The sequence below is a fragment of the Thermobia domestica genome, chromosome 16, assembly GCF_964235325.1.
Source record: "Thermobia domestica chromosome 16, izTheDome1.hap1.1, whole genome shotgun sequence".
NCBI lineage: Eukaryota > Metazoa > Arthropoda > Insecta > Zygentoma > Lepismatidae > Thermobia > Thermobia domestica.
In genome coordinates this window covers 120535513-120559296 of record NC_137469.1, presented here as the reverse complement: position 1 = coordinate 120559296, position 23784 = coordinate 120535513, and the positions used below count along the sequence as shown (strand labels likewise).

The 23784-nt window shown below is 35.3% G+C and overlaps 1 protein-coding gene across 1 annotated transcript in view; it reads right to left on the bottom strand.

Moving 5' to 3' along the window:
* The window catches only part of Rchy1 (Ring finger and CHY zinc finger domain containing 1), a 64205-nt gene extending 45259 nt beyond the window's left edge, over positions 1-18946 (bottom strand). The window contains exons 1-2 of the mRNA XM_081743029.1: positions 18733-18946; positions 11897-12058 (exon numbers count right to left, since the gene is read on the bottom strand). Coding sequence (XP_081599155.1) covers positions 11897-12058; positions 18733-18792 — 222 coding nt within the window. The 5' untranslated portion in view covers positions 18793-18946. The remainder of the gene's footprint in view (positions 1-11896; positions 12059-18732) is intronic.
* Positions 18947-23784: the final 4838 nt, after the last annotated feature.

Genomic DNA, 23784 nt, shown 5'->3' with positions numbered 1-23784 from the left:
CTTATAGACACTCTACGGGCACAACGAGGTCTACCACAAACTCGTATGCTTAGGACAATTCTTGCACCAAATGCCAACGCTTTAACAACGTGCCACTGCCATTCCTGATAAAGATACAATTTTAAGTTAAAAGTGTTTTAAAAGTAATCATCTTATGTGAAAGCTTCTCCGTTTTGCTCTTCTTTTCTATGAATATCCATTTACGACAACAGTCGAATATGGAAAACAAGGTTCCTCTTCGAAAGAGGTAAGCTTCGATGAACGAAAGCAATGTTTACGTTATCATTAGATTCTTAGTAAGTGAAAGAAATATGAAGATAGTAATAAAAGGACAATGAAATTTAAAGTTAAATTCATTTATTCATAACACAATTGCGTAAACATGAAATCCGTAACGTATTATAATAACACGAAAGTTCTAAATCGGGTGGCTTGGTCCTGTAATCCAGCTGTTTGTGGCGAGATATAGTGGAGGAGAACGGCCTTGATATGATGATCTATGCACCCGCTAACTGCACCAGACGTAGTTCGAAATCCACGTTCTTTATTGTCTCGATGTTGCGTAAAAAGCACAAAATACAAGAACTCAACGAAATTCTCTGGATGTAAGCTTTCTGTTATATAATAGCACAAATAGACCAGCAGGAACTTTAAAATTAAAATTATGTAGGCGCATGTCATGATGATTCTAATTAACAAAAAATTGGTTCCTTACCAATACATCATCGCCATTACAAGTTATTTTGTTGATCCACTAAATAGGTCTGGTATTTATTGTGCTAAGTGAGAATGTGACGCTTCTCACTAGGTCAAACCAAACGCAATATTAAAACCCGAACTAAAGAACACATTAGACAATCAAAAAAGTCACGACAAGAGGTAAGCTTCGATGAACGAAAGCAATGTTTACGTTATCATTAGATTCTTAGTAAGTGAAAGAAATATGAAGATAGTAATAAAAGGACAATGAAATTTAAAGTTAAATTCATTTATTCATAACACAATTGCGTAAACATGAATATTAGAGATTACCACTTCACCTAAAAACAACATAATATAAAGCAGGTTAATGTAATAGGTTCAGCGAAAACCAAAACAAACAACGGAAGATTACAGAATCATTTATTGTTCATAAATATAAACCGGCTTTAAATCTGGATTTTGGCAACATTGATAAAATCTGGTTAATTACTTTTGATGTATATTCTAGATCTAGCAATAATGATGTAACATAGACACCGTGCTTCCCTCAGCTCCGTATTTCGCTCACTGTGCTCTGCACGTTATATTTAACTGGTGGTATATATTCCTTCTTTCATACCATATTCCTCTCATCCATTTTTACCCTTGTTATCTTATCACTGAAGACGGAACTAGCTTGTTGTTCGGATATGTTTGGAGAATATTTAGTTTCACCACGGCAAGATTTATTGGTAAGTAATCAATTTTTTACACCATATCCATTGAATTGTTAAGCGCCGAACTCTAAAGACTGAAAACGCCTGACTTTCTGGACGTAGAGGGGGGGATAGTGTAGTACTTAACGGAATGACATTCAAATGAAATTTCTACTTTTGAAATTCTCATTAACTACCATTGTGTATGTCATTAGTAATTGCCGAAATTTATAATGAGAATTCTCATCTTCTTAAGTGGCGTTTTCTTCAAGCATCTACAGTAAATTCAACGCATCGCGTCGCACGGCATCCATCACTGTGGTACTGATACTTTAAGAAAAGAAAAAAACTTCTAGCAATAAAAATACACAAATACCTCAATATCATCAATAACGAAAATTAGACTCTTAAAAATCTCAACTTTCAAAGAACTACTCTGAAACTTTTCTTCATATTACTCAAGACTTTTCTGATTGGTGCAGATGTACTATATGATTGTCACCTTAAGACAATAAACGAAGTTATTCTTCTGCTTGTAAGTAATTGATGCATTCAACACATTTTCTAATGCTTTTCACTTGTCCTAAGTATACAGTAACTAATACTTCATTCTTCCATTTTACACAAGATATCATTCACTACTTATTGTACACAAAACAACAATTGGAGTTCCTATACAATAATTTCTCGTACTGCTGTCTATAATTCTACTGCATCAGGCACTACCTTCTCTAAGGATCGAGATATCAAGCAAAGGCTGAATACCAATGTAAATTCTTACAAACCCGACTCACCGACAATCATCAAGGTGAATCAAAATCTATCTCCACAGACTTTCTACAAACATGATCTCGTAAACTGCTGAATCCAACATAACCATGATTCTGCGCTCTCGAAAGTTTTAAATGATTCACTTGACGTATTACACATGCCTAGATCACTTCCTCAGCAAGAAAAGTTTCAGATTAGTTTTGTGAAAATTCAAATTTTTTACAGTGTAACCTCTGTTACTGAATATCGAGGTATTTGTATATATTTATAATAGACTTCGGTCAGCTGAAGACTTCGCCTACAGAGCCTCGCATTTGCTAAGCCTATGGCCTGGCACCCTCTTGCAGCCCTAACATGTCTAATTTTTAGGGATTTTGAAATATGGCCATCTATTATAACAATTGTAACCCCCCCTCCCACTCCGATTTCCTCCATTCTAAGGAAACATTTTAAAAAATGCTGAAACATGCCTTTAATTATTTTAAACGAAAAGCATAAATGGTTTTCGCGTTTTCAACCTTAAGGAATCTCGAGATAGAGCCATCTTATTTTAACAGTTGCAACCCCTATTCTTTTCTTCTACCCGCGTTTTTTTTTTCTTTCTTTCTTTCTTTATAGGGGAGATGAAAAATGCTAAAACATCACTAATTATTTTAAATGAAAAGTCTAAATACCAAATTTCAGGTCTCTAAACTGAAAGGTTTTCCGAGGTTTGGTAATCCTAATATAAAAATTATAACCCAGTCCTTCTAGAGGAAATAATAATAATAAAACGTAAAATACGTGTCTAATTATTTTAAATAGGAAGTCCATATACTAAATTTCGTGTTTCTACTCTTCAGATTCGGATATGGGCATTTCACTATAATAAATGTCATCCCCATTCCCCTCCTTTCTCATCGAATTTCCAAAAATCTTCCTTACGTCACAAATCCTATGCACACTCAAAAATTTCAAGTTTTCAGCATAAGTGGTCCGACCAGGTTCTGATCTGTTAGTCAATCAGTCAGGACCTCTTTTATACAGAGAGAATATTAGAAAAGTTTTTGTTCCGATACTTCTACGATGGATACCATGTGATGAGATGAAAAATGAAATCTTTGAGTTTTACGTCCCACGGTTATGCCGGTTAGGCTAAAGGAGACGGTGATTATGAGAAATGAATGAAATGGTGGAATGAAGAAAGTGGGAGGAAACGGGAGAACCCCGAGAAAACCCACGCACACGGTGTTTGTCCACCACAAAGTTCACTTGGCGGGGGCTGGGATCGAACCCGGGACCCCACATGTGATGAGATGAGTTTGTTATAGACGCTTTAACAAAACGTCGCTGAGGAATACGGAAGTTTGGTTAGTCGAAATAAACAGTTCTTAAACTTTACATCCTAAGGGAATTTTAAGTAGAAATGTTTGAAGGATGGTGTATTCGTTCGGAGGATAAGCAGGTCTAACTTTGTCACTTTGATCTTGAACAGCATGCCTCTCTTCTGTAAAAAGGAAGCCACCTCGAGAAACACAAAAATTACACTGAACTTTTCTCTCTCTATTAAAATAAATAAATTTTAAAAATCTATGCACGAATTTTCTCCACAAAGAAACGAATTTGTATTTTCAAATAAGGGAAATGTTAGCATTATGTGACTTCTTTATAAACGCTAATCTTGATTCTTGCAAGAAATTCTACAATTAGAAAAAAAAATTAATATACAGACTCGCAAACCCTATGATCAATCCATGACTAACTGTCTTAATTGATTTTCAAAGTGGTTTGAGCTTTTGTATCTTGCATCTTCTATACAATGAAGGGCGAGCCTTACTATTAACGAGGTCGGGGCTTGAATCCAGCACAGCTGGCAGGTGCAGAAAGCACTCCACAAGATCAAACCTATACTATAGGCCATTTTCCACGATTATAGGACCGCGCTACGCGTTCCGGCATTTTCAAAATGATATTTGCTTCTTTCCTTATAAAGTTATACAACACACCCTGCTATTTCTATTGTCTGGCTTCAACTTGATATTTACTGAAAGTGATATATTATATTTTATTACAAAGAAACGCGATTTTTTGAAAGCTAAAATTAAGGAACTTGAAGACAAGAGTAAACATAAAAACATTCGGGACATGTATAAGGGTATCAACGAATTTCAGAATGGCTATTAACCTCGAGCTTACATATTAGACTGCCGACGAAACAATTCTCACTGATACAGACAGAATTTTGAATAGGTGGAAATATTTCCTTGACGATTTAAACACACAGACAAAAACTAAGAAAGTGAAATACACACAACAGAACCGTACATTCCAGAGCCTAACCGAACAGAGTAGAAGTCCCTATAAAAAGTTAAACACACAAAAATCTCCGGGTGTAGATGAAATTCCGGCTGAGTTAATTTTAGGTCAGGGGAAAAATTGTGGAACAAGATATACAAACTCAGTCTCCTCATTTAGAATAACGAGGAAATGCCACATGTATGGAACGAATTAATCAGTTCCAATTCATAAGAGCAGCAACAAATTTGACTGTAATAATTATCGAGACCTCTTCTATCAACTCCTAGAAACCCTCTCAAACATCCTACTAGCAAATTGACCCCATATGCAAATAAAATTATTGGAAATCGATCAACCATCGACCAGATTTTTTCCATTCGACAAATATTCGAAAAGAAATGGGAATACAATGCTCCGGTACATCAATTATTTATTTATTTTAGAAAGGCTTACGACACGGTTAGGAGAGAACGTTCTTACAGAAATTGAAATACCGAAAACGCTAGTTCATTAGTTAAGATGTAATTAAATGAATCTCAAAGTAGAATCCTAGCAGCAAAATTCTTGTTCACGAGCATTCATGTTGAGAATGGCCTGAAACAAGGAGATGCGTTGCCGCCATTATTATTCAACTTAGTTCTGGACTACGCTATAAGGAAAGACAAAAATAGCAATCACGGCCTAGAGCTGGATGGTAATCACCACGTTATGGCGTATGCTGAAAATGAAAATATAATAGGGGATGATAGAAGAAGAATAAAGAAATGCAAAAGATCTTATTAAAAACTTGCAGGGACAAGGGTTTAGAAGTAAATGCAAAGAATACTAAATACATGGAAGTTAGGGAGCATTGTAATACGGCAAATTACGAATGCGTTAAAATATCAAAACAATACTTTCGACAATCGAAATATCAAATAAATTAAATCTTTAAGATTAACGTCCCACGATCATGCCGGTTAGGCTACAGGAGACGGTGATAATAAGAAATGAGTGAAATGAAGAAAGTGGGAAGAAACGGGAGAACCCCGAGAAAACCCACGAGCACAGTGTTTGTTCACTACAAAGTCCACACGGCGCGAGCTGGGATCGAACCAGGGACCCCAAGCACTGGAGGTGAACGCTCTACCACTGAGCCACCGCGCCCCCTAATCATCAAAATATCAAGTAATATAGATCTTTTCAAATATTTAGAATCAATATTAACAGACAAAAACTATATCCAGGAAGAAATTAAATGTCGACTGAAAACAGGAAGCTTGTCGTATTATTCAGTCCAAACTCTTGTCGAGAAATTTGAAGTTTAAAATATATAAAACGACAATCATGCCTATTATTCTGTATGGCTGAGAAACATGGTCACTTATTCTGAGGGAAGAACGCAGACAAAGTACTGGAAAATAAAATCCTGAGACGAATATTCGGGTCCAAGAGGAACGGGAATGGCGGAAATTTTATAACGAGGAACTGCACAGTTTATGCCGTCTACTAAACATCACTAGTCACCAAGTCTAGGAGGCTCAGGTGGGCAGGTCATGCAGTCAGAATGGAAGAAACTAGGAACTAGGGATGGCCAGACGGATCCGGATCCTATAAGATCCGGAATTTCGGATCTTGGATCCGGATCCGAAGTTTTGGATCTTGAATCCGGATACGGAATTTCGGATCTTGGATCCGGATCCGGATATTCGGTTCCTGGACCCACACCCGAAATTTCGAAGTTCAGATTCGGACTCCTGATTTGAATATTTTAGGCCTTAGATTGAGACCCAGAACTAAAATATCCATATGTATAAAATTTACTAGGTGAATTTTATCTAACTCAGTGGGAAGACAATTCAATTTAAATGACAAAAGATTACATGAAAATCTCATTTTCACATTTTTCGGGATTAGACCACTGTTGCGCACATCCCATCATTTAGTCTTTAGTATATCTTTAAACGTACTACAAGTATGCCACTTTCATCTCAAGTCAGTAGTTGTATAGATCTGTCTTTTGTTATATATTAATCGAGTTAGGATTAAAACTCGATTGTTTGTGAGTCCTATGATAATATTTTCACAATGAGTTATAACGTTGAAAAACTGCACAATAATGCTGCATATTTTCTTTGTGCCACATTGGAATTTAATGCAGTCTATCTTATACAGTCGGCTCTTATGATTAATTCAATGACCTGAACTCCTGCAGCATTACGCTAAAATCATGGATGTCTTTGAATTTTCGTCATTATTTCTATTTTTTATTACGAGCAAAATAAATATCATAAGCGGCATTTTACATAATACATATAGACGCAGTTCAGTCAGTTGATTGCTTAAAGTTTATAGCAAAGCTATTACATTTCTAAGACACTGGCGGCCTTAGGACAAAATCCGTGGCTTTCCCATAAAATCTTAAATCTCTCTATATAAAAAGGGCAAAGTCCTGAGTGACTGAGTGACAGATCACCGTACAGGACAAATCGCTTAAGCTACAAACTTGAAATTTGGACAGTTTATAGGCTTTGTGACGTAGGATACCACTAAGGAAGGACTTTGGGAAATTAGACGAGGAAGGGGGGAAATGGGGTGGAAAATAATGATGATTCTTGACGTTAGATACTTCAAATTTGGCATTTGGGTTTCTCATTGAAAATAATTTGATACTTGTTAAAGTGCTTTTTGATATTTAAATTAGAAGGGGCAGGGAAGATGTAGAAAGTAAAAGAACGGGTGGTAATTGCAATTATTGCAATTAGTATAATAATATGCCTATATCTCGGAAACTTAAAGGGTTAGAAACATGGAATTTGGTATTTGGACTTCTCACTTAAAATAATTAGATACGTATTTCAACGTTTTTTTGATATGTGGCCCAGAAGGGAAGAAAAAGGGCGAGAAGAAAATTAAGTGGAGATTACAATTATTGTATTAATATGTTCAATCCTTTAAGGTTAGAGACTTGAAATTTGGTATTTGCATTTCTCATTGAAAATAATTTGACATGTGTTTCAGTGTTTTTTGACGTTTTAGTAAAAAGGAAAAGAAAAGAGATGGAAAGGAAAGAGGGTGGGGATTGTAATTATAATAACATGTCGATATCTGGGAACCTCTGAAGGTTAGGAGCATAGAATTTGGTATTTGGACTTTACATTTGAAATAATTAGGTATGTACTTAAGCGGTTTTTGATGTATGTCTTAGAGGGGAAGAAAAGGGGCGGGGAGAAAAGACTTTTATATCTCGGAATCCTGGAATGTTAGAGAAATGAACAAAGATTATTATTAAAAATTAATATTATTATTAATTATTAAAAAACTTGTTATTTGAACAAAAATTCGTTATGAAACGAAATCCTTGAGTTTTACGTCCCACGCTTATGTCGGTTAGGCTAAAGGAGACGGTGATTAGGAGAAATAAATTAAATGAAGAAAGTGGAAGGAAACGGGAAAACCCCGAGAAAACCCACGAGCACGGTGTTTGTCCACCACAAAGTCCACACGGCGCGAGCTGGGATCGAACCAGGGACCCCAAGCACCGGAGGTGAACGCTCTGCCATTGAGCCACCGCGCCCCCTTAAAAATTTGTTGTGTTTGCAGGCGTATGACGTGCGAGGCCGTAGACCGAGCAAATGTGTGGGCTGGGGGGAAAGCCCCCATGTACTCGCACTGAAATTCGGTATGTCTCGGGATACCGGAATGTTATTACATACAATTTGATATTTGAACTGAGATTCGGTATGGTTGTATGTTTACGAGGTACGAGGTCATAGGCCGATCAAATGAGATATCAGAGAGTCTAAGGGCAAATCCCCAGACATTTCTTTTTAAATTGATTATGATTAGAGGCTTTTGTGGTGCGAGGCCCTAGTAACGGGGGTCTAGTGGCGAAGCCCCCAACTAGCCGAGGTCTATTAAGTATATAAATGTATTTGCGTAATGACTGGAAATTGCATGTATGCCTGTGGACAAAATTGCATAAGTAGCCACGAGAAATGACAATCCTTTAAGATAAAAATTTTAAAAAGCTACCAAAATGTACTCTTGAATGAGTTGTATATTATGTTTGCGCAGGGGCGAATCCAGAACGAACTCCTGGATGGGGAGGATGGATTCTTAGGGGCGGTCGGGGATGCTAGCAGTGAAAAATTACTTAGATGATCTGAAATTGCCACAAATTACTACTAAAGTACACTGTTAATGGTGGCGCTGGGTAGAGGCGAACGACTTTTCGCCCTCCCCCTGCATCCGCCTATGTGTTTACATAAATGATATAGCTCCTTATACAACCTATGCAGAGTTAATAGTAGTGGATTATTAATTACAAAGATACGTGTTACTGCTCGAGGCTCCATATGGTATTTTGTATACACATACAGTACATTAATACATTGATTTTGATACATTAATTGCCATTTAGAACTTCATCTCTACTACAATTCTTAATTCTAACTGGAGTGGTACGGTCACAGAGAAACGTACTTTTAAAGAAAGAAAAAAATCTCATCAAGAGCAAGAAAAGGAAGTTGCTCCTTAATTTGATTTGATCTATATTTTATGGGCTGTCCTATTAGCAATGGCCTAGCCCATCACGACTAGGAAATGGCCTCATTCAGTGACCACAAAAACTCAGAAAGAATTAGAAAAGTAAGCAGCCTGAGTCTAATGAAGAAGCTTGGGCTTGAGACTAAGGTTTCATCCCAGCATTTGACTAGTGTTACAAAAAACAAAGGACAAATTTCCATCAGGACGACCGCTTTAAAAAAGATTTACTACCTTTTCGGTCAAGTATTTCCACTAGAATCGAATCTGACAATGAGATTGCTCTCACCTAAGTCGACAGTTTTACTCAATCAAATTTGGAGTAATTGTGACATATTAAGGCACGAAAACCAAATATCAACAGAATGAAGAGAACGCAAGGCTGTCACACGATCAGATACCAAAAGTGTCTTAAAATCTTATTTTACGCATAGGAATGAAAATCACTTTGTCAATAATTTCGAAAATTTTGCTGATTCGGAACACCCGAATTTTCTGACACGGAGTTTCGAATCCGGATCCAAGATCCGTTTTTTCGGATCCGGATCCAAGATCCGTTTTTCGGTTCCGGATCCAAGATCCGAAATTTCGGATCCGGATCCAGTGTCCGGATACCGGATATCCGGACCCAAGTGGAATCGGATATCCGGATCCAAAAATATCCGGATCTGGCCATCCCTACTAGGAACGCTTTCAAAGTATTAACTGGAAATTCAGTCGGAAAACAACTATTAGGAAGATCTGGGCGCAGATGAGAGGACAATATTATGATAGATCTCACAGAAATAGGAATACAAAGTAGAAACTGCATTTAGTTGGCTAAGGGTAGGAGCCAATGGAGAACTTTTGGGAACGCGGTATTGAATCTCCGGGTTCCATAGGCCATAGAATTAATTAGTTAGCTAATAAATTTTATTTTCATTATTTCTTTCTCGATTAAACCAAGTAATTTGTGAGTAAAGAACACAGCACTTTTGACAACAAAATAGATCTAAAAGTTCGAAGGTCACAGTCTTTCTCTCTTTCGGTATTGAAGTGCGTGACTGCGAGTTGAGAAAAGGACAGAGCACTTTGATCATGTTGTAAGCTTGGTATGCAATAAAAGTTCTAGCTACATTCACAAAACTTTTCCTCTGATACTTTTTAAATATATTTGAAACAGCAAATCTACTAATAATAGCGTAAAAATAAAGTTTTCATCCTCAAAATCTGAAATCCTATAAATAACACATGGGCTGAAAAGTCCCGGGCCTAACAAAGAAAACACCGTTTTTTTGGTTCAAAATTAGCTTTATTCATCAACGTAATCTCCATGAAGAGAAACGCAATCAGTCCAGCGCCGCTCTAACATTTCAATACCACTTTTGTAGAACGATTTATCTTTTGCCTCAAAATAGGCCTCAGTTGCAGCGATAACCTCTTCATTCGTGCGAAATTTCTTACCGGCGAGCATTTTTTTCAGGTCTGCGAACAGCCAGTAGTCGCTGGGAGCCAAATCTGGCGAATACGGTGGATGTGGGAGCAATTCGAAGTTCAATTCATGTAGTTTTGCCATTGTTTTGATTGACTTGTGACACGGTGCGTTGTCTTGATGATACAAAAGTTTTTTCTTTGCCATATGCGGTCGTTTCTTTGCAATTTCGGCCTTCAAACGCTCCAATAACGCTATATAATAGTCACTGTTAATGGTATGTCCTTTCTGAAGATAGTCGATGAATATTACACCACGCACATCCCAAAATACCGAGGCCATAACCTTGCCAGCCGATTGTTGTGCTTTCGGGCGCTTTGGACGAGGTTCACCAGTTGCTGTCCACTCAGATGCCGATCGTTTTGATTCCGGAGTGAAGTGATGGATCCATGTTTCATCCATGGTCACATATCGACGCAAAAAGTCCGGTTTGTTACGTTTAAACATGGCCAAACACTGCTCAGAAGCATCAACACGTTCTTGTTTTTGGTCAACAGTGAGCAAACGCGGCACCCACTTTGAACAGAGCTTTCTCATAGTCAAATGCTCATGCAATATAAAGCCAACACGTTCTTTTGATATCTTTACGATGTCAGCTAACTCACGCACCTTCACTTTTCGATCATTCAAAACAAGTTTGTGGATTTTTTTTTATGTTTTCTGATGTTACTGCCTCATTTGGACGTCCACTGCGTTCTGCATCGTCGGTGTCTCTACGACCACGTTTGAAGTCAGCAAACCAACGTTTTATTGTTGTTTCTGATGGAGCGGAGTCCCCATAACACTTTTCAAGCCATTGCTTCGCTTGAACGGTATTTTTTCCCATCAAGAAGCAGTGTAAAATTAAAACACGAAATTGTTTTTGATCCATTGTTTTGAAACTAACACAAGTAGGGTCACTATTAGCACAATAACTCACAGACGAATGAATAGAATATCATGAAATTCTCACAGCTGTCTTGTGAAGGTTAGTATTCACTGAAAACAAGGTGACTGCAATACAACTAGCGCCATCTATGTGTTAGGCCCGGGACTTTTCAGCCCATGTGTTATAAATACTTTTTCAGCTTATTCATCCATACTAATGCTACTTCAATTCTTTCGACACTTGTGACTGACTAGTTTAATTATAGAATCCACAAGTGATAATTTCGTTGGCCAAAATATAACCGTTACACTTTCATCATAGTCACCACTAATATCACTTATTATTCTACTGGATGCAGTTGTTATGCTCATTATTTTAGTAGTTCTACAAACTACAATAAACTACAAGCAAATCATATTAGAACTGAAGACCAGAATGTTATCTTTGACTCTAGAAAAATATTTAACTTTTCCCCCCACAATACCGTCTTTAAATGTTTCTCGACTTGAAAAGTAGGAAAAAGATAGGAAACCTACTATTTCTCCGCTTATTATTATTATTATTATTTTTTAATTACATAAAACTCACCTGTCCGAAACTGACGGTGCAAGACGAGCATTTCTCCTGAACTGCCTGCCTTGTTTCACATAAAATGCATACGACTTCTTCTACATCTCTTCTGTTGAGTTGGTGTTCCTCAGCGTCATTGTGACAAAAACGACAAGTATACACTTTGTTACAACATGGTGCCTATATGAAAAAAATAAAAAGAATCATCCTTACATAAATGGCTTAAGTATTAAAAAAAAAAAAAAAAACACTGTACAATTACAATATTTAACAGGATAATACTTATCAGTTCCTTCGTGAATATATGGTTAACAATTTCGTAGATGTGAAATGTATAGATGACTGTTTAATCTTGCAACAAGATCTGACTAATATACTTAAATAGTGCACTACCAATAGACGTACAGTAAATATTAATAGCTAAGTGTAAGACCATGACATACAGTAGACGTGAGAAAACGCATGACTTTACTTACACGATCAATGGAATAAGTTTAGAAACATTAGATACGATTAAAGATTTAGGTGTGATATTTAACAAAAAAACCTTTTCGCATCATGTGGAAAATATTACCAAGGATGCATATAAAAACCTTGGGTTTCCTATCAGAACAACCAAAGAATTTACGAATGTTAACTCTTTGAAAACGCTTTACTTTTCTTACGTAAGATCCAAACTTGAAGATGACTCACATATTTGGAACACTTCCGTGAAAACACGAAGTTAAAAGATTGAGCAGATACACAAGAAATTCATACGTTTTCTCACATACAAAAGAACAGAATTTTACCTAAAATACGAACCATATGATAATTTACTTGGAAACTTTACACTTCAGACACCTGAACAAAGAACGGACGTTGAACGACCTCATTTTCTTACACAGACTTTTGCACAACAAAATGTACAGACATAATTTCAAAGATAATGATTTCAACCCTCAAAACACGCAAGGGAAATAGTGGCCTGTTCTATTGCAGGAAGGCACGTACAAATACACTGCATATCTCATCTACATGGAGAATTTGTGATACATACAGTAAAATCAGTAAAGATTATAAAGATGTAAATATATTTAATAGTTCTGAAAAGGTCTTCAAAAGACAAAAGAAGAATACTGCAAATCTTGTTAAAGAAAGAAAATACTGTATTATTTTAATTGAAGTCTTAATATCATTGTAATTTAAAATTATGTATTATATGTAGAAACTGTAATTGGGCAGTAATCCCTGTTGTATCGATTAATAAATAAATAAATTTCGTGCATAATATCCAGGTTTTGATACCTGTAAGAACTCATATGGTTCGGATTCCACGTCTCACAAACCAGACGTCGGCTGAAACAAACGTCGAATTCTAAACTATCTAAACAATAATATATTTTTTTTAATGCATTGTTTGAACTTCATACTAATTTATGACTAATCAAATAAGTTGCCAACACGGCTGGTCAAGTGGGAGTTCCCCCAAACGCATTTTCTGGTAAGAATGTAGGGTTGCATTCGTAACATCACCAGCCATGCGGCGGAAGGTTACATTTCATCCAAAGATCCCTTCGAAAAATTCAGTATAATTTTTGTGTATCTAAATAATAAATTATGCACTTACATTGAAGGACATCGAGCGTTTATTTAGGTACGAGTCGGTAATCCTCGTGCTAGCGTAAGGTTTGTTAGATGAATAATTGTGAGGCGAACTCGTACGCGACTTTGATAACTATCTTGCTGCCCACAAACATATATGAAATGAAGAAAAATGGCCCTGTACTTACCTTGAGAATAAGATAATTTAATTCAGAATTGTAAAACTTTCTTGTGCACAAATAAGCATAAACAGTTCTTTTAGTCACTGACATGCGCCAATCAACATAAACCTTTTGTGCTCGATTATTTCTGGTACAGTAATAACAAAGGAAAAATTAACATTTTATAAAGAGTATATTAAACATATGCTACTTTCTTCTGTCTCAAACTGTACTAAAAAAACACCCTCAAGAAGGGGAATTGAACTTGCCTAACAATATTCACTGTTGTTACTATTTAATCAGGCAGGAGAATCATACGTATTTCAGTACTATATGTACCAAAATCAAATATTCACACGAGTTATCTCAATACACATCTTGCATTGTATTCATATAGCATATAGGCCTATCGAAGCCAATTGCACCGGCTTTTTTAATTTATTTTTTTAAGAAAAAAGTACGTAAACAACAACGTGGAATCGATTAATGACATTTCAAGAAAAACATTTTAACTATGGAGGCTCTGAATCTTATCGTAGTATACTCAATTTAAATACGATAAAAGAAAACGGGCTCACTCGAGCAAATAGTTCTACCGAATAGGTAAAATACTGTGTGAAACCTTTTTCGTAAAGGAATGCGAGTGTCAATATAATTACTGTCAGTTAACAGTATATTGCAATGAATTTTGAGTAATAGTGAAAGTATTGTAAGTAGTGATGTGAGGTGGAAAATTTTCCGCTATATTTTTCCGTTCTAAAAAGATATCAGTAATCAAGTAACAATTCCTCAGCAATCATAAAATTGGTTGAATTCATGTACAGAAATGTTAAAAAGTGAAAGATCGTTTATAGAATCTGAAAATTTTCGTGGCTCAGACAATTTTCAGTACTATGTAGGAACAAGTTAAACAATTTTTCGTGAATCGAAATATTTTCTGTCTTATATGGAAAAATTGAAGAACTTTTTATGAGTCGGAAAATTTTCATCATTTTGAATCAAAATGTAAAAACTTTTTGTGAATCGGAAATTTTTGATTGCTCTGTAGAAACAAGTGAAAGAAATTTTCATAGATGGGAAAATTTTCATCACGATGTAGAAACAAGTGGAAAAAACTTTTCATAAGCCGGACAATTTTGTACATTATGTATAGTGGTGTTAGGTGGAAAATTTTCCACTATATTTAACTGCACATTCATCAGCTACAAAACTGAATTTCTGTGAAGGAAAGTAAGTCAGCAACAAATTATAATTTTCCAATTAGCTCTCGGGAACTGGAAAATTTTCTAATATTTCAAGTTGGGAAGTAAAATTTTACACAGTGTTTCTCTCTCTCTCTCTCTTCATCTGCGAGCTCCTTCGTTGCTAAGCGGTTAGCATACGCGCCTTTGGCATGGAAGACTTGGCTACGATTCCCAGCGGGAGCTCATGTAGTTCAGATTTCACGTTAATCAGTTGGTCCCGTGTTATATAGTCTCGCTGCTGAAAGGGACGTTATACTCAAAATCAACTCAATTCAACTCCTCTCTTTCTATCTCTCTGTGTGTATGCAAAGTGCAGAGAATATACATTGAGTTCGTAGAGTACAAATATCCCATTCTATTATTTAAAATATTTTTTAAACCATAAAAACATACTTCACTTATTCCTACATCGTTGTTTAGCCATAAAATTTATTGGTAATAAATACTGTCTTAAAAAGTTTCATGAAGTGAAAATCTAACGAGATTCTTCATTTCAAGAATGTTCAAAAACTCAATGCGTTCTTCCCTCAGAATCCACATTTGATCTTACAATATTAGATTTCGTCAGTTTAATACGCATAAGACGGTTTTCTCATAGCTTTACTACTTTTACAGATTTACATACTGCAACATTTATAAATAAGTAGATATAATATAAAGTGACTACTGTAAATTTTTGACTACCCAAAATTCGAGTTTAAGTAACTCATGAAAGCAAATACTGACCATTTTCTGGAAATAAACATTTATTTATTCAGAAGAGAAAGTGAAATATAAGGAACAAGGAAGCTGATTTGTGTAGTTGTTCTTCCAATAAAATAATAAAAGAAACATAAAAAGCACTACTAGTACTATCGTGCCTGCGTTCTAAAAGTAAGTAATTTCATTTTAATTTACAAAATAAAAAAAAAACATATTTCATATATATATATATATATATATATATATATATATATATATATATATATTTATTTATTTATTTATACACTTATTCTATCGAATCGTCATTATTTCTAATACATTTTTATACATCATAATGGTAGTTTTACAATACAAATATCTGCTCTAAGTAGTTGATTATACAAAATTCCAATATTGAAATTATGATTTACGAGTGTAACACAATAAAATCATTTTCTGAAGATTAATTTCTGTTACAAAAATAATCTTCATAAGGAACTTTTATGTAGTTATTTCATTACATAGGCAGGCCGACATGTGAAAAAGTAGTGGAATTTTCTGTTTCTGAAATTGATAAATTCACAAAGGTTTCTTTTCAATTTCTTGTTACATTTTAAATATTGGAATGGGATATTTGTTCTCTACGAACTCGATGTATGTTCTCTTCACACACACACAGGGAAAGAGAGAGAAACACTGTATATTTTTACTTCCCAATTTGAAATATTAGAAAATTTCCTGGTTTCCGAAAGCTAATTGGAAAATGATAATTTGTTGCTGTATAACTTTCCTCTACAGAAATTGAATTTTATAGCTGAATGTACTGTTAAATATAGTGGAAAATTGTCCGACTCATAAAAAGGTCTTCAATTTTTCCATACAAGACACAAAATATTTCGATTCATGAAAAACTGTTTAACTTGTTCCTATATCGTACTGAAAATTGTCTCAGCCATGTAAAATTTTGAGGTTCTTTAAACGATCTTTCACTTTTTAACATTTTTATACATGATTTCAATCAATTTTATGAATACTGAGGAACTGGTACTTGACCACTGATATTTGTTAAGAACGGAAAATTTTCCGGAAAAATACAGAAGAAAATTTTTCACCTCACATCACGACTAAACAACGACGTGGGAATAAGTGGAGTATGTTATTATGAATCGGAAAATTTATCACTGCACGGGACAGACAATTCTTCGATTCATGAAAAATTGTTTCACTTGTTCCTACATAGTACTGAAAATTGTTTCAGCCATGAAAATTTTCATGTTCTTTAAACGATTTTTCAATTTTTAACATTTCTATATACGAATTCCATTAAATTTCATGAATACTGAGGAATTGTTACTTGATCACTGATATTTGTTAACGGAAAATTTTCCGGAAAAATATAGAAGAAAATCTTCCACCCCACATGACGGCTAAACAACGATGTAGGAATAAGTGGAGTATGTTCTTATGAATCGAAAAATTTTAACACTGATTGTAAGTGTGCTCTTACACTATCCTCGTTTTTGCGTATACTCGCCGTGGCTGACGCGCCTGTTTCCTACGGAACACCCCCATGCTACCGCTCCTGCCCTGACTTGATTAGATAGTATTCGTGCTTTTCAGTGGCTACCTAGCACAAGTTGGTTCGTGTTTCATTAATTGCAGTTTTTATGCCATACGTTCACACTGTATTTATACTGAGCCCTACTAAAGTAAATCTGCAAGTAGTAATGGAGTTCCTCATTTAGTGCACGCTCTGCTAAAAGAAATACAAAGCTCTAACCTAACTTGAAAATACAAGAATTGAGTCAACATTTGGTATAACCGTCTTCTCGAGTAATGCCAATAAAACTTTTCTCTATTCCACGAGTGTTCGTATTAAAATAATTAATGAAGTCACGTGAGAATTCTCCTTTAAAAATATTTTCAAAAGTTCATGTAAAGTATCTCGCTACAAGAAAGAAGAAAAAAAAAAGTTATAGCGAACCTAACCCAAATCAATCTTGATTTCCTTCAGAGTAAGGGAAGGTAACTTTGGAAGAACTGCAACCTTCCGCAACATGCACAACCATCTTTCGAACTGAACATGCACATACCAGAAAACAAATCTGGGGGAATTCCCATCGAAGGAACCATAAGTATGACGTATGTTGTTTGTTTCCAAGGGTTCGTAAATCGTGAGCTGTATATGGAGCTTAAAATGGCTATGTTTGGCACTGATTTGCAAACATTATCATGAAAAAGAGAATTGAAATCTTGGTTTAAGTTCCCGTAAAAGAAAATTTAAAAAAGCAAATAGATGAAAGATAAGTAAGAGAATGATTATATGAAAATAAAGTGGAACATACACTGGCCTATGCTTTCTGTACCTAGCAGACGCATTGTTTGAAACCAAAAATGAGAGCTTTACATCCTTGAACTTAGATTGAGAGCAGAAGTAAAGAAATAACTTCACTTATGCATTGATAACTGCTTTAATAATCACAAACACGTATAGAACTGAGAAAAATGGCCTTGCACTTACATTGAATACATGGAGTTAAGATTTACTCAGCCTTTCCCAAACGAATATAATAATGTCCTCATAATTTTAATTCTTCATGTCCTTGAGGCTCTTTTCTCGAAATAACATACTTAAAAACCATGGATATATTGAAGAATCAGAATTAGGCGAAAATGTATTAGGTATAAATATAAACAATTTGATTGTAAATCTACAATATAGAATTCTATTTACCTAATACTTTGAAGCTTAAGTGAAATATATTGTTCACTATACACGTGTTTAATAGTAAAAACTTGGATCAATGACCTTACTATACGCAGAATTGACTACTCGCATATTCTTAGCGTATTTCATCATCAGTGCCCACACAAAAATCTGCAAACTATTCCTTGGCTAAGTAGTAAATACGTACTTGTCAAAGCAACACATTACAAATAGTATTTTAATTCTGATTAGAACATCAAATTGAATATTAATTCATGAATTTCCTTCTCTTAGCTTCTAACATGACAAAACAGATCTTATCTCTTGCGTAGGTAGCAGACGCTACTACCAGTACAGAAGCCTAATTGCTAAGAGCCACATCCTCACTTTTCATTTTGTGCATAAATCACACCATTCTAATATACATTATACAGCTTTAACACAAAAATAACAAATTTACAGTCGAAAATTACTTACCACTAACTTGCAATTTCTTTTATAATGCTTGCAACCGTTTTTCCCATCTTCCCGTGACATTTTCTCAGCTGCTTGCCTTCTCCTCGCGCTGGTTCCACTCCGTTGCTCTCTGGTGACGAAATTAAGAATTAAAATCTTCACGTTTTTCCTTCAGAAAATCATGATAGCCTGTCACATTAAATTGTTTTCTTGGTTACGAGTACATGATACATTTTCTCCTTAAAAGAACAGTACTAAAATATAAGCCAAGATAGTTCTACCTTATTTTTTTATATCAGGATAATTGAATAAAGAAAATTCCGATAGCGTCATCATGAAGCCGGTTTGTATTTTAAAATTTAAATGTCCCTGGAGGAGCATGAAATTGTGATAGCAAAATATCTTGAACATGCGAGTTAGCTATCTTTTTACATAACTAGTGACGTTAGTTGAAGTGAATTTACTCTCACTAATTTAAATCTCAAACTATAGGAGTAACTCTCTAATTTCCGACAAAAGACACATAATGTTCTATAAATGTGTGATTAATAAATATTCAGGAAAATATGTAATAGGTCCAAGGGCGCCGATTTCTCTGTAAAATTGAGGGGCCCATTCAGATGCAGAAGGTAGATAGATAGATAGATAGATAGATAGATAGATAGATAGATAGATAGATTGATTGATTGATTGATTGATTGATTGATTGATTGATTGATTGATTGATTGATTGATTGATTGATTGATTGATTGATAGGTAGATAGATAGATAGATATAGATATATAGATATATAGATATGAGGATTTTAAAACAAATTGCATGCAAATTATGCCAAATATTGTATATTCATAAATACAATAGGGGGTCCATATGAGCTTTGGGGGGTCCGGGCCCCCCAGGATCGGCGCCCTTGAATAGGTCTATACTGTTGGGCAGAACGCGCTTCTTCATTATTGGCCCAAGTTAATTGCAAGCTATGGAGAAGACTGAAAATTATCATAATAAATTAGACCATATTTGACAAAATTGTATCTTTTACGAAAGTTGTAGAATTTTTATATTCTGACGCGAGGGTTAAATGAGTCCTTATATTTGATTGACTTCAATTGTAAGAGTAGGGATTATGTGAAAACCTCAATAAACATGTAGGCTACACCATGTGTTAAAATCGAATAACATTTACAGATGTTATCACCCAAATAGTGGAAATGATTGTAAATCCTGAAAAAGTATTCGCCATATGAAAATCTAATAATCTTACAAAAGATATCTTGAACATACTTTTAATCAGAAGGAGGAGGAGGAGTAATCCATATCCCATGATGGTACTCCAAGTCTCATTTTTTAAAATTAATTTTAATCCCAAATTCCTGGGATTACGAAAAAGAATAAAAAAAAATGTACATTATTGTATAAAGACCGAATACATTTTAGAAAACGTATCAAGGCACCCTAAAAGAAATCGGAGGGATATTAGGAGGGTAAATCGCACCCAAAATTTTCTGTTGTGAGAGGTACAAAGTTTTTTTTTTTTTTTTTCTAGAAAGGGGTTCAATACGTCTATGTAGTATTAAACGTGCGTTATTCTGCACCCAAAAAGACGATAAATAATTGTTAATTACTACCACCTACAGTATAGTTAATCTGTATCCAGAAAATCTAATAGAACTAGATTAATTTTATACCTAGGTAAGAAAAGAAAGACTACAGGTTAATTATAAGACCTAATCTTGATGCTACATTAACCATTTCTCTATTAAACAAGTATAGTTATGTTTAAAAAAAAAAGTGTACAAATGTTAGTGAGTGTCAAAGTTTTGGAAGGACTCGGGGGTGCCTCTGTTTATAGGTAGGGGTGCGTACGAGACGAGATTTGAGGCTGTCTCGACTCAAAAATATGCTGTAAAACTGATGTCTCGACTCGAAAAATGTATATTTCTCCATTGGAAGAACTGTCTCGACTCGAATTTTGTCAGGAAAATTCTGTTTCGTCTCCTCTCTTGTGCATCTCTATAGGAAGTTTCTATCTGGAAAAGAAGTAGTAGCGTCACGTGTACACCACGTTAAGAAGTTTGATTTTATGGCGTGATAATTTTTCTTACTTAATGTTGAAACTGGAAGCGGTAGTACATTTCTACCATCTTCTGGTTTTAGTAGAGAAATTAGGGTGAATATAGGATACTTAATTGATTGTAGAAAACTGCTTCTCTCTAGCTATTACCGTTTTTACTCTACAGCGATCGGTTCTGTTGGAAATCAAATTTCTTACAGGGGGCAGAAATTAATACTTAAAGACAGCGCCATAACTTAGATTTTTATCTGGGGGGGGCAAGCATTACTACGCGTATTTGAACCCCGTAGAAAAAGTTTTTTTTTCTAATTCTTGGGTCCCTCTGTTTCCATCTTTCTATTACTTTTTATGGGCTCTCGGAGCCTGTGGGACCTTCCACACAGCAAGGTCTGTTAACATCATGCGGGTCCCCTGGCCCGTTCCATACATGACAAATTATTAATTAAGCGGACAATATTGAAAAATCTCAAAGCCAATACGAATAAATACTATTTCTAGGGCCCTTAATAGTAAACATTTCTTTCTGAAATGGGCCTACGACTTTTTTCCTTTTGTGTGCTGTTTTCTTTATGTAATGTAGTGAACTTGCCTGATGTTTCATTTATAATTTCATGTTCGTATCGTATATGGAGTAAGAAAATTTTGTCTTAAAATGCCCCCCCCCCTAGAACGGCGGGGAGCTTCCCTGTTGAAGAAGCAGTTGCCCCCTACCCCCAAGTCTTATAGAACACAATGCCCGTCCATTCGTCTGCCTCTGTCGACGAGTATCAAAGCAAAAACGGCAAGAGATATCGATAAGTGTTTGTATGATTTATCGATTCAGTATCTCAAGAATATATTCCATCTCTTCTGTTAACCTCCTATTTAAATCGAAAATTCAGTGGCAGAGCGCTTACCTCTGGTGCGTGGGGTCCCTGGTTCGACCCCCAGCCAAGGAAGTTGGTGGTGGATAACATCGTGCTCGTGGGTTTTCTCTTGGTACTTCCGTTTCCTCCCACTTTCTCATTCCGCCAATTCTTCCATCATCATTCACTTGCTTTAATCATCGTGTCCCTTAGCCTAACGGTCATAATAGGATGTTAAACATTTCATTTCAAATCGAAAGTGGTTGAAATTAGATATTTTCGGTTTCAATCTTTTTCCCTGTATAACAAAACTGGCATTAGATAACGACAAAACTTCCTTGCAATCGATTCAGTGCCTTAAAGAAACTTATCGTCACTATCGGAAACAACAATCTATTGAAATCGGAAGTGATTGAAAGTTATTAATACTTTCGGCACTAATACTGATTACCAAAAAGCAGTATAAGATATTGAGAAGATGTTTCTTGTAATCGATTCAGCGCCCAAGAATATGTTCCATATCCTAGGCCAACTGTCTGTTCAAAACCAGAAGTAGTAAAAATCAACTACTTCCGATTTTTACGTTTATTGATGTAGAACAAACATGGTAACACAGCAACGAGAAGTTTTTCTTAACAAGTTCATCATCTCAAGGTAATATATCATCATCACCTACAACACTCTACCGAGACCGGAAGTGGTTGAATTTTACTAATACTTCCGGTTTGAATACTGATTTTGAAAGAGCAAAACGGTAAATTATTTCGAGAACCAGCTTTTTTGCAATTCATTCAACGTCTCAAGAATAAATTCAATTCCTCCATTAATGTTTTATTTAAGCCGGAAGTGGGAGAAATCAACCATTTCCGGTGTCAACTGTAATCACTATAGAACAGAAATGGTAATAAATAGCGACAAGCGTTTTTTGTAAGATTTACTCAGCGTCTTAAGAGAACATAGATCATCATCCGCAACACTCTACGGAAACAGAAAGTGGTTGAAATTTACTTGCACTTCCGGTTGCAATATTGATTTTCGTCGAGCAAAAACGGTAAGAGATATCGAGAAGCACTCTATTCAGTCCGATGAAAGATCCCATCTCCTCCGTTAACCCACTATTCAAACCGGACGTGGTAGAAATAAACTCTTTCCGGTTTTAACCTTGATCGCCACACAAAAAAAATCGATACTAGATAACGACTAGTAGTTTTTTCTTCCATTTTTTGCAATCGGTTTAGAATCCCAAGGGAATATATCATCATCACTTGCAACACTCTACTGAAACAGGAAGTAGTTGAAAATTGCTAGTGTTTCCGGTTTTAACACTGATTTTCATAGAGCAGACACGGTAAAGGATATCGAAAAACAGTTTTTGACACAAATTCAGAGTCCCAAGGATAATTTTATCTCGGCTTTTGTATGTCTTTTGAAACCGGAAGTGTTAATACTTTATAATTTTTTGTCGCAATATTAGTTGCATAATGAATAAAACGGAAATAGTTAGCGACAAGCATTTATTATTATTATTATTATTATTATTAACATTACATGTAGAAAGTTCAATGAACATACACATCCTCAACAGACTAGCACGAGAAAATTGAGTACAAAGAATTGTTTGTTTCATACGTGTTTTATCTTAATTGCATTACAAACCATTACAAGTACAAATGCAATTATACGTAAAGTCCAAAAACACATAAGAGTGGCATGTAGCGTCCTTCAAACTGTTCAAAGTATTCAAAATTGCCAATAGTGAATATTCTTAATTTTTAGGTGGTCTAAAAGAATTAGTCCCAGAAGCGACAGTCCTATTAGCGACAGGAACTGTTATCTGTCCTATGAGCGACCGATTCATTCACATTGAGATGATGGAAGATGATATGATTCCATCTCGTAAAATATGTTTGCCTCTGGCGTTATTAGCGCCCGAACAACCTTAGTATGAAATATGTACGTGCCAGTGATACTGTTCGTCAAATATATTTTTCCTCTAATGTGAGTGCAAATAAAACATTTAATTTTGAGTTAGATTTGACATAAAACATATCAAATAACTTAACGAGACAACAGGGGTATTTCCATGAAAAGTATATTCCTATGTAATTATTGAAAATCCAATTGTAATATTCCCTTTCTTCAAAAGCTCTGTTTTC